Source organism: Salminus brasiliensis, chromosome 2 (genome assembly GCF_030463535.1).
Source record: "Salminus brasiliensis chromosome 2, fSalBra1.hap2, whole genome shotgun sequence".
In the NCBI taxonomy this organism is placed as follows: Eukaryota; Metazoa; Chordata; class Actinopteri; order Characiformes; family Bryconidae; genus Salminus; species Salminus brasiliensis.
Genome location: NC_132879.1, coordinates 34,843,620 through 34,862,021, shown reverse-complemented (window position 1 = coordinate 34,862,021; position 18,402 = coordinate 34,843,620). Strand labels below are relative to the sequence as shown.

The window sequence follows — 18,402 nt, the reverse complement described above, 5'->3', positions numbered from 1 at the left end:
AGATGGAGCAGTTCGTGTGTGTGTGTGTGTGTGTGCAGGATAGGAGTGTGAGAGGGCTGGCTGACAGTGTGTCTGTGTGAGTGAGCGGCTGGTGGGTAGAACATGCGCCAGGGCCGCTGGAAGGGCATCGGTGGAGGTCTGTTGCCCGTGGCCGGTGTGTTTGGTGGGCCGTGTTGTGGGGAGCATTGCCTCGGCCCGCGGGGAAGATGAAGTCTCCTATCAGGAGAGGAGCGGGGGGTGGTCGAAGTGGAGGTGGCGGCAGTGGTTTACTGATTATCGTCCTTTCATGCCTCCGTGTTCTGCACGCACAGGATGAGAGTAAGTTTCTCTTTTGCCTCTTTGAGCTTTGTTGACACCCTCAAATCTGCGCGCACAGCAGCTGCAGTTGGTTCAGCTCAACGTGTCTCACACTGCTAATCTGTGCAGCCGCCTGATTCGAGTAGGACAGATAAAAGAAAGGGAAATTAAAGAACTAGTGCTAGCTAAATAAGTAACTAGCTATCTAACGTTAGCTGCTATTTCAACTAGCTGCTAGACTGTGGACAGATCATTGTTAAACGGATCTCTTAAGTATTACGAGTCTTGCTATTAGAAATGTGCAGGTCCACCTTAAATGGATCAGCGGTTTCGTCCTGCCGTCCAGCTCTGGCGCCTGACCGGTATAATGGGACTGCCTCTCTGTTAAGGTGGACTGGAGCAGTCGAACATGGAGACCACTTAGCTAGCCCTGTTTCTGCATGTTGTGATATTTAATAATGCACAAACTTTAAGTCGTGGCTCCCTTGTTATCCCATGTATTGTTATTTAGTTATTAGATAAGTTCGTTATTAAATTTGACTTTATTTTGCTAGTGCTAGTGCTCGTTAGCCTGGCGGGCTCATGTGACGGTTATCTGGTCCATACATCAAAAGTTCGTGTTTTGTAACGAGCTGAACTGCAGTAGCTAATACGGACGTAGCGATAGTTTTTACATAATGTATGAATGATAATAACAGCGTGGGTCAAGCTTGGACGGGGGGAGGATTCAGACATTTGGTGTAAGACGGTTCACTGTAGAGAAACGGGCTCCGATCTCTTTAGCTACAGTGGCGGTGACAGGAGCGAGGGGTCACCATGACTACCGGACAAAAACAGCCAGTTCATTCACTGTCGAAAATGACCAGTGAGCCTGCTCTCGTCTTCGGGGTTGTGTTTATAATTATGTTATATTTATAAGGATGGTCAATTAATGACATATCTGAAAAATCTAACATTATTTATTAAAATAAATAAATAAATAAAATACAGCTATACTTTTTAGGGGTTGAACGCTCCAGACGGCTGCTTCCCATCACCAGTAATGTAACTATCTTAACTAGCTAAGGAATATGCACTCGGTCAGCTGGACACCAAACCACTCTGAATTACTGTGTTTACATCTTAACAATCAGATTACGCCAATATTTCGATTTTTTTTTATATGGAAAAATATTTATATTATTTATATAATTTTTTAAATAAATATTTATATTTAATATTTATATTTTTCTACAAGCATGATATTAACCATCTTCACAAGATTTAATTGATAAGATTTATTAAGGATCAAGTTTTGAAAATGTAAATAGATCTGAAACGGAAGAACTTCTACTTTTTGGCACAGGGCCTTTTCAGATGGGAGGTATCTGTCATCATTTTCTTATCATTATAATCTAACATGAATGCCTATGTACGCTATTGCCAACATATCAATACACTCTGCTGATCACAAGCTGTTCACTGATCAGAAGGTATAACTAAGCCATCCATGTTCTTTGATGGTTTAATTTAGTGTAGATTGGCTGGTTTATATGTGTAGTCCGATGGTTGGAATCTGTGCAGTTTGATGGCTTTAAAAATATCATTAGCCCGATATCCCTGCTCACTTCTGTCATCCTACATTAAGAAGACTGATCCGGCTTACAGAAGTGCTGAAACTCTCAAATCCCCTTTTTTGTAGTCCATGTAGTTTCAAATTAGTCCAAGAGTCAAAACGGAAGATAAGACTGAAAGAACGTGAACCCACAGCCTGCAGCTTCTAGCTACGCTCCTCTGTTTCTGTCTCTGACAGGAAAATCTCGCAGGGGAAAAACCCAGAGAAAGGAAAAGAGCTCCTAGCAGACAAGTTCACACCAAGACACCACAAGCCTACTGCGCTTCCTCTGTCATCTTGCTACATTACAAAGCTTAGTGCCCAGGAGAGCATTTTTTTATCAGATTGCTGCCAGTAACTGACTAAAAGTAAAACTAAAGTGATCGGTCATGAACACTAAGGAAAAGCACCGATCGTAAAGTTGTTGTTGTGCTGGAACATCGGGTTGACATGCTTGTATTTGCAAGTTTGTAATCTTCTAGGGAAGCAATGACCGTGAGCACCTGAATGTAAAATAGCCAGGAAGTCGCAGTGTTGTCCAAATCCAAAGAGGAAGTGTAGCATTATTCATTTGGTCACTTGCGGAAGGCAAGGTGAAGACATCTCCAACTGCTCATTTAACAGCTCTAGTGTTTCCCTCTGATGTTATTCTTATTCACTGTGTGAGAAGATGCCGTTCATAGTGAAGGACACTCTGTGAGTTATATATATATATGAACAGCAGTCATGACTTCTGCATTCTCTCTGTGAAATATTTAGCTGTATTTAGGAGGAGCGTAGTGCTCAAGCGGAGTTTTATGAGAGTCAATGGGCAGAGTGTCACTGAGAGAGTGGAGTGAAAATCAGGCCTAATCTCATTTAGCCGGTAATCTAGGTCAGGAATCGTCCGAGTTCTCTACGCCAGCACATTCTTTGTCTTGGAGCAGGAGTCTCTTTTAACCCATTGAGTGAAGTGCCCTTGCGGTGCCCTGGGTGGGTAGGGCTATTTGTGTAGCCCTTTCACATGGCATTTCCATTTATGGAGAAGGCAGGTTTCTAAAGCTTTAGACAGGTTATTTCTGGTTTACATTAATTGCAGTAAGCAGGCAGTGTATGAGTGAGTCAATTGATTTGTGGTACAGCAGTCATGCTTCTCTGATTAACTTGATCGGTCCAGACCCGGTAATGTGTCTGTCATGTTTACTCCGGATGTGACTCGAGCTGCGCTGCGTTGGGACAGTTCACTCTTCAATACGATCATTTTCAGTATTTTTAATAATCAGGGGAGTGCCATCGGTAGCATCAGAACCAGAAGAATTTTTATTCTTTGGCCTATGACAGTTACTGTGACCTGTGTCTTTGTTGTGTCTCTTTTATCATGATTGTTTTCTTTTTTTTCTTTTTTTTTGGAAAGCACTTTGGTGAACACTTGTGTTTTCATTAGCGCTACATGAATAGAATTAAGGCTGCCAGATATTAGGGAAAAAAATGACATTTGTTCCTGCAATCTATACTGCAATATATATATATATATATATATATATATATATATATATATATATATATATATATATATGAATTTACACCAGAAGTCAATGATCTGTGTATGCTAGATTGGAGTAAAATTAACAATATTGGGCAGATCTGTCCAATAAATCTGTCTGGTAGATGGAAAATGAGAATAGTGCGAAATGTCCTTTTTTTTATCAAGCAGTAAAAATGCTGTAGTGATGTGACCTTTGCACTGAAGCGATATAATATAGAATAAACTAGATTTCTTTCCCTTTACTTTAAATTAGCCTTGTAAAAACACTTATTGTCATTATTATATGTATTGTAAATCTGCCCAGATAAAAGCAGAATAGCAACCTAGTAAGTTTGCAGTTAAACCTAGTTTACTAACCACTCCACCTCAGTTTTCAACTTCTCTTATCTCTCATCGGTTAACCGAAAGCATCTGTTGTCACGCTGGCCAGCTGCTTAGAATATGAAATGTATTTATATGTTCTCCTTATTTATAATTCCTCATTGAAATCTTGTCCCTGTTCCCTCTGTTGTATCCTGTTAGAATAAAGCACACCGACTGACGAAAAAACAACACTGATCGAATGGAAGAATCTCAGTTGACCGACGGCTGTCCGACAGATGATTTGACTAACTGTCAGGGAGCACCCCTGATTGTGCCATGTCTTATTGGGATCTAAAGATTTCTGAATGTGTGCATGTATGTGTGTGTGTGTGCTCCAGACCAGGTGGTGTTCTCCCTTGGAACGTTCCAGAACGTGAGTGTACCTGTGAATGGGAGTGTGCAGGCAGTTGTGTCCCGAATCCCTGCTGATGTGGCCTTCATCACACTGCAGTTTCACACTCAGCACCGTAACGCTACACTATCGTACAGGAGTGTAAGTAGAGAAACGCTCATGCTCTTTCACCTATGTATAGATGTAGGGAGCTCAACTTGGTGTTCGTCCACTGCAGACCGAATAAACAGGCCATTGGTTACGTTAAGATGAGTTCGTAGTTCCATGGAGGATTCTCTTTATTACTGTAAAGAGCTGACTACTGATACTGACTCACTCCTCTGTCAGAAAGGTCACCCTTCAAAGAGAAAACCTGCCTCTCATACGGTTTGGTTAAACGTGGTGTGAAATGCCAAGTTGCTAAGTTCAGCCCAGAAGAAATCAGTTGGTACACCCACCCCCAGCGTCCCAACAAACCACATGTTGACCACATGCATTACAAAACACAGAGACTTCATAACTCATTTACACGTTTACACACACTCACACACACACATACATACAACACACACAACCTCAGATGCTTGTGGTTGTGTGTTAGACTGTTAGTGTCGCAAGCCGGGTTTCTGAAACTCTTATATGCACAGATAAGGAATGATCATGAGCAGACATGCACACTAATATGGACTTTCCATACTTTCCAAAGTGCTATCAAGGCTTCTTTGAATGATGCCATAGAAGAACCACTTGTAGTTCCATAAAGAACTGTGTTTGTGGAAGACATTGGTGGGTGTAAAGCCATATTGTCAAGGTGTAAAGAAGCTTTATTTGAGATATCTTATATATATTCTTCACTCTGTTACAGAGATGTGGATTTTCTATGGCATCGCTCAAAGAACAAATGAAGCAGTCTGCTCGATCTTGCACTAGGCCTGTATTATCATGTGATGGCTTAATCACAAGGGCCTGAATCCATGGCCAGCCTGGAATACACTCTTGTTTTCTGAATCACACACACACACACACACACACACACACACACACAGTTCTTAGAAATGTGAAACACAGACTGCCTTATGAGCAGCTTATGAGCACAGCACAGTCTTGTACATTGTACATGAGCATTTGGGTTATGTGTTTGTTTAAACTGTATAGGGGTGCTGCAGATGATTGTGATTGTTATGGAACCCAGTTGTTGTGAATCTAGTCCTTGTGCTTGCCCAGCCATCTCATCTCTGAGCTCATCACTCAATTCAGTGCTTCAGACATGGAGATTCACCAAACGTATAGTAACAAGCCCGTATTCTAAGTCCCTGGTTCCCAACCATGTTCCAAACCCCTGGGTTCCCAACCATATTCTTAAACCCCCTTGGTTCCCAGCCATGTTTCAAACCCCTTGGTTCCCAGCCATGTTCCAAACTCCTGGTTCCCAACCACGTTCCAAACCCTGGTTCCCAACCTTAAAGCATACACACATTTCCCCTTTACATCTTTAAATTACATCTTTAATTTTGTACTGGAGTGCCAAAGCCAACATAGCTAAAATAATATTTGTATGCAATTATCATGCATGCCTAAATGATCACACAGTAACCACAGACTTCTCAAATAGACTTACAGTGAGTCCAAGAAGTATTTGATCCCTTGCTGATTTTCTTCGTTGGCCCACTAATAAAGACATGATCATTCTATACTTTTAATGGTAGATGTATTCTTACATGGAGAGACAGAATATTAAAAAGAAAATCCAGAAAATAAATCTAAGGAATATATATTAATTGATTTGTATTTCATGGAGTGAAATAAGTATTTGATCCCTTAGTATTCATTAGCAGTTCTGGCTTTTACAGACCAGTTAGACACTCCCAATCAACTTGTTACCTGACCTGAAGCCACCTGTTCTCACTAATCACTTGTGTGAAAAACACCTGTCCACAGAATCAGACAGATCACACAGATTTCAAGTCTCCAACATGGGTAAAACCAAAGAGCTGTCACAGGACCTCAGAGTCAGAATTGTTGACCTTCACAAAGCTGGAATGGGCTACAAAAAGATTAGTAAGGTGTTGGATGTGAAAGTAACAACTATTGGTGCAATTATCAGAAAGTTTAAAGAGTATAACATGACAATCAACAGACCTCGGCCCGGTGCTCCAAAGAAGATTTCGCCTCGTGGGGTGGCAATGATGCTGAGAACAGTCAGAAATCGTCCTGCAACCACTCGGCAGGAGTTAGCAAATGACCTGAAGGCAGCTGGGACCACAGTTTGCAAGGAAACAATTGGCAACACTTTGCGCAACAATGGATTCACATCCTGCAGTGCCCGAAAGGTACCCCTGCTGAAGAGAGCACATGTGGAGGCGCGCCTCAAGTATGCCAATGATCATTTGAAAGATGAACCAAGTTATTGGGAGAAGGTTTTGTGGTCAGACGAGACCAAAATTGAACTTTTTGGCCTCAACTCCACCCGCCATGTGTGGAGGAAGAAAAATGCTGCCTATGACCCCAAGAACACTGTGCCCACCGTCAAGCATGGAGGTGGAAGCATAATGTTTTGGGGGTGTTTCTCTGCCAAGGGTACAGGGCTACTTCACCGCATCACTGGGAAGATGGATGGAGCCATGTACCGCACAATCCTGAGGGACAACCTCCTCCCCTCTGCCAGGGATCTGAAAATGGGCCGTAGTTGGGTCTTCCAACATGATAACGACCCTAAACATACAGCAAAGGCAACAAAGGATTGGCTCAAGAAAAATCACATTAAGGTCATGGAGTGGCCCAGCCAGTCGCCAGACCTCAATCCGATCGAAAATCTATGGAGGGAGCTGAAGGTCAGAGTTGCCAAGCGACAGCCCACCAACCTTCATGATTTAGAGAGGATCTGCAAAGAAGAGTGGGCCAAAATTCCCCCTGGTGTGTGTGCTAAACTTGTGGTTAACTACAACAAACGTCTCACCGCTGTGCTTGCAAACAAAGGCTTTGCCACTAAGTATTGAGTGTGTTTGGCAAGAGGGATCAAATACTTATTTTCCTCATTGAAATACAAATTAATTAAAATATATTCTTTAAAATTATATTCTGGATTTTTGTCTTGATATTCTGTCTCTCCATGTTAGAATATATCTACCATTAAAAGTGCAGAAGGATAGTGTCTTTATTAGTGGGCAAACAAAGAAAATCAGCAAGGGATCAAATACTTCTTGGACTCACTGTACTTATATGGTTTTCTGCTACTATATATGACCTACTGCTATGTGCTGTAGAATCTAGCCATGAGCCTGGGTTTTGGTCATTTTTATAGATTATACACAATGACAGTACATCACATAGTGTCAGAACGCAGCCATAAGGTAGTCAGGATAGATCAGACAAGTGCTGAGTGATGGTTGCTTTGAGCAACATCTGTTTAACTGTGATTTGTGTGTGTGTGTATGTGTAGGTTCCACTGTATGGTTCTTCACTTACGGCGGTCGATTCTGGGCTTCTGTTTCTCCTCCTGCCCTCTCAGTCTTCTCTCTCCTGCTTCCTGTTAGCTCCAGATGGAGATCCTGTTGCGGGCACTGGTGTTCTACTGCCCTACACAAGCACTGGTACGTGAGCACAACCCTCATGTAACTTCAGCTCTTCTACCATCTTGGAAAACAGGTAGCCAGCTGTATTACCTTCTATCATTTTTAGAAGTTAGTTAAGCCCTTAAAACCTTTTAAAGATTATGATTCATGAAAGGACCACAAACTGGGGATTGGTTATTCTAAAGGTATAGGGAGTGAGGACATCAAGGCTGGAATGGTGGTTCAGGTTTGTGTTCATCCTGGACAGGTGTCACCATCTTACACGATGTTGGCCCTGTCCTGTGGTGTGATGGTGAAAGACCTGGAAAATACTAGGTGGAAATTGCAGATGACTACATTGGGGAATATTATTATAATATTATGATTCAGCTCAGAGGTGACGGGAAATGTGTACCTTACAAAACAGTGGCAGCTTGCGATATCAAACCCACAATCCTGTGATCAGTAGCCTGGTGCTCTAACTGCTGAGCCACCACTGAGGATCCTTACCATTTGTGGTGCAGATATTGGATACATACTCGAAGTACTGGAGTTTTGTCAGAGTCTGCCCAATCAGAGGAGAGTGTTCATGCACAGTAATGTATGATGGGAATAACCTTAGTGTTACACCATATACCCCATGTCTAGTTCAGAGGATGAATCATTCATTTAGATGGCAGTAATTTTAGAGGCCCAGTACAGTTTAGTGGTGGCCTGTTATCATTTTAAATAAAAAAGTAATTCTGCTTGTTTTGAGTGTTGGTTAATTAGCTCATTACAAAGGATTGCCGATTGTTGTTGCTGTGTGCAGATCCTATTCCTGGGGCCTGTAATCTGGAATTTCCTCTGGAGAATGACCCAAACATCTACCTGCGTTACAACCTTTTTGAGACAATCATTCGCTTTTCTCCTGCTAACATTGGACATGCAAGGTAAGACATGCCTATTAACTCGCATGTGTGTCTTTAAACAGTGGCTTTAACCAGTTCCGAAGCTTGTCTCAAAGAAGGCCATCATTTCTACCTAAGCTGTGTCTAAAACTGTGCCCTATACACTGCATTGTGAACTTCTTTGGAATTCCACCAGTTGTTAGGGGTGTCTGAAAATGTAGTGCAGAATTTTCACTGCACTGTAACAGTCCTTAAATGCATCGCAATTAGTCGTGTACAAAACATTTGTAGCCTTCAATCCATCACATTGTTTGGTTTGAAGGTTTGCATGCTGCTTCTCTGAGGAAGGCTGACGCAACCTGCTGTCACAAAGCAATAAGCTTACACGCCTAACAAGGTGTCTGAAATCACTACCTTATTTAGTTGAGAATCAGGTGGCGTGGTGATCTTTATACATTTTGACCTTACCTACGCTGCATCGTTGAATGCAATCAAATCCTCACAGCAATGCTCCAAAATCTAGTAGAAATCCTTCCTTGGACAGTAGAAATAGTTACTCCAACAAACCAGTATAAACTCTTTCCTTGATTTCAGAGGAAACAATGAATAAGCAGGTGTCCCAATACTTTTGTCCATGTAGTGTATGTACAACAACACACCCTGACTACTCACTACTGTATTTATGTTTGTTTGATCTGTTGCATGCTGGGATGTGGTTGATGTTGCCTCTTTGCTAACCACTTCCTCATCTAAACTCCTGTGTTGTCCTCGTTCTTGCTGCTGTTCTACTATTCGACTTTCACTGATGATTCTGATCACTGTCTTCTGTTCAGAGGCGTCTCTCCCCCTGCCTGTGATGTGGATACTGGCTCCAGCACTCGCTGGAGGTTAGAGTATGACGTATATCAGTACTTCCTCCCTGAGAACGACCTGTCAGAGCAGAGCCTGATCAGCAGCATGGAGAGGGCTGCCAGTGTGTCGAGCATGGTGAAAAACGGGAGAAAGGTTAGTTATATCATAAAAATACTTCTCAATATCCACCATATCTTAATCTTAAAAGTTTCATTTTAGACATTTATTAATTTATTATTAATTTATTTATTAAGAATGAGTAATATTTACTTATTATAATAATATAATTATTATTATTATAATTATTTTAATAATATTATTAGGCTGCATTTCTTGGACTGGAATTAATAGTCTGTTTCTAGCATTGTCAGTGTATAAGGTAATTAATTACAGTGGAATTTTATGGCTGGTCCCAAATATGCCATTTTGCAATATGGCTTTAAATGCTTTAACTACAAGTAACTGAGTACTTACTTTCAGAACCACCATTAAAAACAATATTTGTGGGCTCTGCAGTGTACTGTGCTATTACTATGGCTGAGTTTGAAGGTAGCGAGTTTGAAGTTCGACCCTTCTAGTGTCGGAAGCATTGCTGGTGGTAGGGGGAGTTACGAACGGGTGGGTTAATTGGCAGCACTAAATTGAGAGGGAAAGGGGAAGAATTAGACATATATATAAACAATGAAGTTCCCTGAAGTTATGTTGATTATTGCAGTTGAAAATAGATCCAGTAGGCAGGGCATGTGATAGCACAAATGAACTGAAATCAGCTGTGCACATGTTCTGCTGCTAAAAATCCCATTGTAATTAACATCAGACATGTGCAGCATGATTTCTGATGATACAGAGCTTCAGAACACTGAATAGTGAAAGAAATACCAGTGAGTGAATGCTTGATTGTTCCAATTATTGAGACCATTTCTAACAATATTTTAAGAGCTTAATTTTATTGTGTAGTTTAAGGAAATTCTAACTTCTTCCCAAATTGAACAGTAGTCGCTCAATTCAATAGATTTGACTACAGTAGATTCATTGTTAAATGGCCTGTTGTTCTGGTTATTGAATTGTTGCTGATTTGCACATCTGCTTGTGTTTTAGCTGATGACGTTGTCCTCCAGAGACCGCACGGAGGTGTCCTTTAACTCTATCCCAGGACAGGGAGTACTCTACTCCATTATAGTGAGAGACCCTCTCTCCAACACCTCAGCGTCATACATCCCTGTTCACACCTACGCCTGCAGCTTTGCCTCCACTGTAGATGGCTGCACCACGTTAGGTGATTTATCTGGCTTTACATTCTGATCACTTTGCAGATGGACATAACAGGGCATTGGTGTTGCACTGTATCCACGAGACGTTTGGTGAAAAGACCCCAAACCTGCTAAACACACTGCACTTATTGTATTGTTTATTGTCTGATATTAATAAGAGGAGTTTTGAAACCTACTGAATGTTTTTTTTTTTTTTTATCCCCACAGGGAGAACATCTACCAAAGTGTTTTTCACCATTGTAGGACTTGCAGGACTCTTCATATGCTTCTTAGGACATCGCTTTTTCAAATGTGGTGAGTGAAAATAACCGCTATATGGTACAAAAGTTACGCCTGACAATATAGTGGAGATATAAGTGTGCTGAGCTCTGCAGCAATGCTTTATGTGTCAGATATCTCTTTTTTTTTTAAGCTAAACAGGGTTGATTTGTGTTATTGGTTCCTTTATGCAGTGGAATCTGTCATCATATTGAGCTGATCTCAAGCCCATGTTCATTAATATGATGTTTTATCCTCCATAAATTGTGCAAGCTAGAAAAAGCTCACATACTGTACTTCTGAAGGCTAACACTGCACCAATCTTCTCACAGAGCTGTTCTGTATGGGCTTTGGATTCACTGCTTTCTTCTTCTTCGTGCTGATCACGAGAACCACCCCCCTGGATTATGATAGTAAGTCCGCTTTGTTAAATTAATGTGATGCCGAAACACATTCCTGTGGAAACTGACCGCCGATGAGTATGGCAGAACTCATAAGTGTTATGATGCATGAAAGTCAGTTTGGACTGATACAGTGGTCTATATTCATGCACACTAGTGGCATAATAATGCACATATTTTCAGGTGTATTTTTGCAGTATCATTTAAAAATGTTGAATTTAATTTGCTATGTTGTGTGAATCTACAGATATTTCACTTTTTCATTGAATCCTGTGCTGCCCACTGACAAATAATCCCTCAACTCTTTAATTTTGGATTAGGATAATATATGAGCCCAGTCATTTAGATGTCTATGAGCATAACATGAGCCCCACTCACTTTACTCCGATATGCTACATCAAATAAAATTCAGCAGAGGGGTTGTAACAATGAGTGATTGCAACTAATTGAGTAATAGTTTTTGGTGTTCAGCCTAAATGAGTCAGTGTTTGATTAAAAAATCATACACACTGAAGCTCTGAGTAAAGTCAACGTTATGTAGTGTGTCGTAATCCAAATGTTTTAAGTTGTTGTAAAGTGACTGTCTTCAGAACATTCATTCAAAATATCCAAATGTTTGTGGACACCCGTCCTAATGAATGGATTTGTGTACTTATAGTTGTGCCAGAGCTGACACAGCTTGCTTAGTCCCTGTAAAAAAGGTATTCCCAATAGAATAGGACTCTCTGAAGCAGATAAACATGAACACTTTGGCACCACTTTAGCATGCCAGGCATAGGCTAAAGGGGTAAAAAGCACACTGTGCGGTAGTGATTGTCTACAACATTGTCCAACATCCTGACCACACTTTGTAGTAGAAAGCCTTCTTCGAACAGTAGAGACAGTTACTTTCCAAAAAAAGCCAAAAAAACTCTTTTTAATGCCCTTGATTTCAGAAGAAACAAAGATTGAGCAGGTGTCCCAATATTTTTGTCCATACATTAGTAGTTATTAAAGTAGTTACACAAACTGAGCATGCTAGCCCTTTGTTTTGTAAGGACGGTACTGTACCAGAGCAGCTTGTACTTTTACTGGTTTCCTGAGATGGTTAAACCAGGTGTGTCAGTGTGGAAGAAGTGTGACCTGCATCACATGGCTCACTGTAAGCTAGTTGCTATCTGGTGGCTCCACATTCCAACTGTACTGTGTGGTGTATTCTGATCTGCCCTAGACAAAACCTAGACAAAACCTAGACAAAAACTAGGTAAAGTTTCAGTTGATGATTTTGTAGGTCCTCAGTGATGTAGACCTGAAAGGAGGCCGGAAATTGCATTTCCATTCACATAAGCGTAGCAAAATGAGAGTAATGCTCGTAGTTTTAGCGTAGTGTGTATTCTTTGTATTTGCCAGCTTGTCGGATGAGTCATGAGTCAGATGAGTCATTCTCAGCCTGCATGCATGAGGGTTGCTGCGTGGTGGCTGTTGTTGGTTATTTCCTCTCACTCGTACCTCACACACACTCAGCCCACACTGTTACCTCACATGGCTTACAGTACAGCCCTCAGTGTTAGTTAGCACGAGGTACAATACATCGCACACTGTTGACCTGTGCACTCTCAGTGCAGTCTTGGCAGAGCTTTGTGTGAGGAAAGTTCAACCAGCAGGACCGCTGAACGTCTACTAATATGTGCAGATTCAACTCCACAATAAATGTTTTGGTGTGCAGGCTGTGCAGCAAGCTTTGAACCGTGGGTTTACAGTGGCTGTGACGTGGCACAGCAGTCTAAGCATAGGCTGCATTTGCGAGTTTGATCCTTGGCAGTGTCACAGTGAGTGGCATGGTCCTTCCTGTCGTCTGATTACTCAGCACAGCAGGATTACCTTTGTTAGGTGACGTAACAGAGTCGGCATTTAGCCTTTAGCTCTGCACATGTTTGGCTGTGCAGTGACATTGCTTTGTCAATCCTGTTGACCAGTGATGTTTGAGAAGGTGCCTGCTAGTTTTCACCTGTCCAGCTTGGTAGCACTGGACAGGTGAGGGGAGGCCCAACTAACTAGTCTAAGGAGATACGTCTAAATAGTGAGGTAAATATAGTAAAAATAAAAAAATACTGTTAACCTGCTACTGTTATCTGGGCCAGTCCATATTTCTGGAGGGGTTTTCCGTAATTGACTGTGACCACATTTAACAATAATAATGAAGACATCCTACATTTAAGACTATCCAGAGTGGCCTCTGTTGCAGATTTTGGCGTTCCCAAAGCAGCTTTATGAGGAGCCACTGGAGATGCTTTTCCATAGGCTTCTATATAGCCACACTGCTAACAAGAAGTGCTAATAAAATAATAATAAGTAAATAAAAAATCTGTTTAACCTCTTAAACTCTTTGAAAGCAGCTTCAACCTCCCCAACTTAGGAACGACTCAGCCAGTTTGCATTGCTTTTGCGTGTAATTACAGATAAGTAATGCTTAGGGTGTAATAAAAGTCACGGAGCATAAGGGGTTCAAATCAACAAAATCATTAAACCATGAATGAAATGTGTTTTTTTTTTTTTCGCAGTCCGACTGGCGCTGACAGCAGTGATGGGCGTGGTCGGAGGTGTGATCTTGGTGATGACGTGGTGGCGGTTTGGTTCAGTGATGGTGTGCGTTGTGGTGGTTGGACTCATCCACGGCTTTCTCTTCGCGTCCATCATCTTCTTCACACCTCTCGGTAAGATGAGGCAAATGACTGAACATATCCATAGAATTGAACACAATTTCTAGTTTTTGAATTGTTAGGACAAAAATAAAATAGAAATTTGAAAACGTCAAATTTTCATATTTCTGACAGGCAACCAAACACAAGAATGTAGCACCCACTACTCTTTATGCTGTTGTTAAGTACTGCTAGCGTAAAAGCAATGAGTGTGTGTTTGTTCATTCTGCACCACAGTGATAAGTTTTATGATGACTGATATGATTATAATCTTTAGAGTTATGTAATTACATAGATTTTCCGCTCCTCGCTGTGTTAAGCTGCTTCGCTTTTTGAATGAAGTTCACTGTTCGCATAGTATGACGTAGCTTCTCATTTTCTCATTGTGGTGAAGATCAATGGAAAAAAGCTGTTTAGTCATCACAATGAAGCAAAGGTGTTGCTCTAATTTCTTTAACATTTATGATTTTATGTATATATAATATTAATATATATATGGTTTTTTTTAAATAAAAGAACTAGAAGCAACCATCCAGCATCACATTGCTAATCGTGTTAATGACTTTATGGGATATGTTTGTTTGTTTGGTTTTGCATCCCTTAGGTGACCTGGCTGTCTTTCGTAACGATGTGGCATTCTGGGTGACGTTCTGCTGCATTGTGCTGATTTTGCCCCTGATCTTCATCCGATGGCCCAGAGAGGTGCTGACCAACATCCCAGTGTCTAAAGCTAGCTTTAAATTTACTCATAGCTTATTTGTCTGGTTTCACACTGTGGTCGTGGACGTGTTGTGTTTTGCATTTGAGATGCTCTTGTTCTGCAAAAAAGTATTTGGCTGTTTCATATTGAAACCTGAAACGCTGCAGGGGGGAGAAGTGCGAATGACTTGTGTGTATGTGTGTTTGTGTTTCAGGGTAATATAGCCACATGTGGAGTGGTGGGGGCATATATGGTTGTGCTGGCTGTGAACGCTTACACCTACACCAGTCTCTCCTACATCACTCTGGATGTTCTCAAGCGTTTCCTCAACAACAACTTTAGCAGAGCCTTCATCTCAGTGCCCCTGCAGAACATTGGTGAGACAGCCTGCAGCCACACTCGCTCGCTCTATATAAATGACATTACTGTAAAACGTCCTTCAAAACTATTACCTTACAGCATTGAGTGCAATGAAGTCATTTAGTCCACTTACTTTGCATTTTTTGGTTTCCCGCCACAGACCCAACTTGTAAGCACAGTCCCCACATTTCCCATTGAGGTCAGAACTTTCAGAAGGCCATACTGAAAGCTTAATTTTAGCTTGCTTTATCCATTCCACTACCACCTTTGATGTGTGTTCGAGGTCACTGAGGTCTTGCTGTGTCCAGTTTCAACCGTTGCAACCGTCTAGCTGATGGTTTGAGGTTATGCTGAAGAATTCTGAGATAGTCCTCCTTCTTCATTATTCCATCCACTCTATGAAATGTACCTACCCCCACCATGCTTAACAGCTAGTACAGTGTCCATGGAAGTGAATGCCTCAACGTTCCAAACATCATCTTTGTCTGATCTGACCACCTTTTTAATTTTTTTTTTTTCCTTCTGAAAGCTTTTTCTTAGCAAATGCATTCAGCTCCAAACTGTAGTTGACAAGTAAACATGCTTGACTGTAGGCAGTAACACTGGTGTTTCTGGTGTTTGGTGGTTTTTAAGATGTTCCTGAAACATCTGAACCAGTTTTCTCTTAGCAGAAGATGACGGGTCTTCTTTCAGATCATGGCAAGAGGCTAAACCTCCGAATGACTTTTAACAGTTGTCTGAACTGATGATCTTGGAATCTGCAGTGGTTTGGAAATGGCTCCAATAGACATTCCTGAATTGTGTACATCTATGACCATGCTTCATCTGAGCTCTTTCCTATTGTACTGTGCAGGTTTTTTTTTCTTTTATGTGGGCAGAGAAGCTAGTAGCTGTAGTCAATCATGATCACTAACAGGAAGTTAAGAGGCATTGGCAAAAGTTTAAAGACATGTTGGAACTTTCAGCACCACTGAATTAATCATCTATGCATCTATGTGTATGTATATTTTTGATTATGTGTGCATAATTGTGACCCAAAAATGTCCTTCAGTGCCCATGATTAGTCCACTCTTCCACTGACTCTCTTATTCTCAAACTCCTCCCCAGATTTCATCATGATCACAGTATGGGTGGTTCTGGCTATCTCGGGCATGGTGCTGCAGCTCTACAGAGAACGCTTGCGACCCTTCTTCCCCCCCAGCCCATACATAATGTGGTGCCAAGAGCGAGAACGGCGAAAGACTAACGTGCTGGACCCAAGCCACCACACTCCCGCTTTCCCCGCACGCCTGCTGGCCCGCCTCCGCCAGCTCACTCGCCACACCGAACCTGCTGGCGAGCGCACGCCCCTCCTGCTCTGATCACCTGTGGCTTTTTACTAAACTTACTGTGAATAGTCTACAGAGCCTGTACTCTTTCCACTGCTGGATGAGGACGTACCGGGGTGAAGATAGGCGGACCGGTCCAAAGACCCACAAGAGGCAGGAGGTCCTGCCAGGCTACCCGGCCAGAATATGCTCTATTTAGTAGCCTGCCACACACTTATACATACATACATACATACACACACACACACACACACACACACACACACACACACACACACACACTTCTTGATTGTGGTTTTTCCTCACATAACATTGTGCCTGCAGATCTCACTACCAAATTGGGGCATCTGCAGGAACGGCTCTCAAAGATTTCCAGGTCATAGCTCCCCTGTGCATGGTCACCTTGGTATGATTCGGTCAGCGCCCTGAGCACTACCTCCACGGTGAATCAGGCCGTTTCTAAGCTAGACTGTGGTGAAGTTGTGTATGGGACAGACTCTGCAGTGGGTTGTGTTAAAATATGCAAGGTTGTAGGACTGGGCTGGTCCTTGAAGAAGAACATCAGTAGTCTAAACGAATGGAGTACAAGCCCAAAGGGGCAATCTTTTGCCATTTTTAACCATACATTGAAGTGCCACAACTCAAAATGGCAAAATAATTGAGGCTCAGCGTTCAGTCTCAGATTTTAAACTGAATCACTTCAGCGTAATTCGATATTTTAAAGCATGTATTTATATCTTTATGTACATATTTTACCAAAGGGTGAGTTCCCCAAAAGCACAGAAGTCACTGTAAGAAGGTAGAGCGAGAATCACTTTGTGCACTCTCTCTAATAATTCCCCCCGATCTTAACACTGTGATGCTTTTTGGGAGACTGGGCCTAGTTTAACCCTTTCCACTTGTTTTTGGCTCTAAATGCTCATGCTTAGCCTCTGACAGCAGCTGTTTTTTTTTTTTTATTTGTTTGATGAATTTCAAAAGAAGTTGACCAAAACAGACCAAAGTCCAGAACGAGGAAGGTATTTTCCGTCCAGCTGCCTTTTTTCTTCTTTTTTTTTAACCATTCTTTGAGGATGGAGCCGTCCTATTTATTGTTGTTTCATCAAGAAATTTAGTTCATGTCACTGACCACCTGCCAGATTATGGACTGTGTCCACAGAGTACTGAGGTTTAATAAGGCAGATTAACTGTTGCGTTCTCACTAGCATTACTCTTGGATTGAGATGACCGTCAGATATCCGTCAGTTAACCCTGCTGCTAACTGTGGACCCTGCAGGTAAACTTCATTTCAGGACTTCTTGACTTTTAGCCCACTCTGCAGTTCAGATCTTTTGACCTTTTACCGTGTTACCCGAGAGGCTACAGTTCACATGTACTGTGGATTTGCTTCTTCTGTTTCGTCACACTTTGCACCTCTTTGCATAGGAGATTAGTTTTTATGTAAACAAAAACAGAGCATTGTACTACTGTGTAGTGTCACGCGGGACCTGCAAGGCTGTTTATTCGCACTGCAGGAACGTGCACATCCTGGACGTTATGTATCAAAAATGCACTTATTTAGAGGAGAACGCTGATTCAATTCTGCATCTGTGGAACCCATACGCTCCAGATGTCCAGGTTTGGAGATCTCAGATGACGTAGAATCTGATTAGAGGAATTCGGAGGTATAATTGTAACCACTGCTCTGTATCAGTGTGTTTGTTTCTGCTCATTTCTGCTGTGTTCCTTATGGCCCCTTTGTAACTGTTCATTAGGGTCCAGACTCAGACTACATTCGATTCTCTGCTTAAGGCCTTCATGGATTTGGGTGCCAACATTTGTCCTCTCAGGGTTTTTGCAATAGTACCACTGAATGACGTGGCCCGGCGTAAGCAAAGTGTACTCTTTGCGCTCTCAGAAATACAGACAGTTGTCAGTTATGGCTGTAATTGTTTTGTAGCTTTTTGTATTTTTTTTTTTTTTTTTTGCAAAGTTATTTTGTAATACCTGAATGTAATAAAGTT

The 18,402-nt window shown here is 41.7% G+C and overlaps 1 protein-coding gene across 1 annotated transcript; it reads left to right on the top strand.

The window, feature by feature from the left end:
* Positions 1 to 2: 2 nt before the first annotated feature.
* tm7sf3 (transmembrane 7 superfamily member 3) lies at positions 3 to 18,399 on the top strand. The gene is made up of 12 exons (XM_072672463.1): positions 3 to 318; positions 4,118 to 4,272; positions 7,550 to 7,700; positions 8,473 to 8,593; positions 9,385 to 9,556; positions 10,502 to 10,679; positions 10,882 to 10,968; positions 11,265 to 11,345; positions 13,874 to 14,026; positions 14,616 to 14,713; positions 14,926 to 15,088; positions 16,179 to 18,399. The coding sequence occupies exons 1-12, from the start codon at positions 207 to 209 to the stop codon at positions 16,430 to 16,432; spliced, it is 1,725 nt and encodes a 574-aa protein (XP_072528564.1). The 5' UTR covers positions 3 to 206; the 3' UTR covers positions 16,433 to 18,399.
* Positions 18,400 to 18,402: the final 3 nt, after the last annotated feature.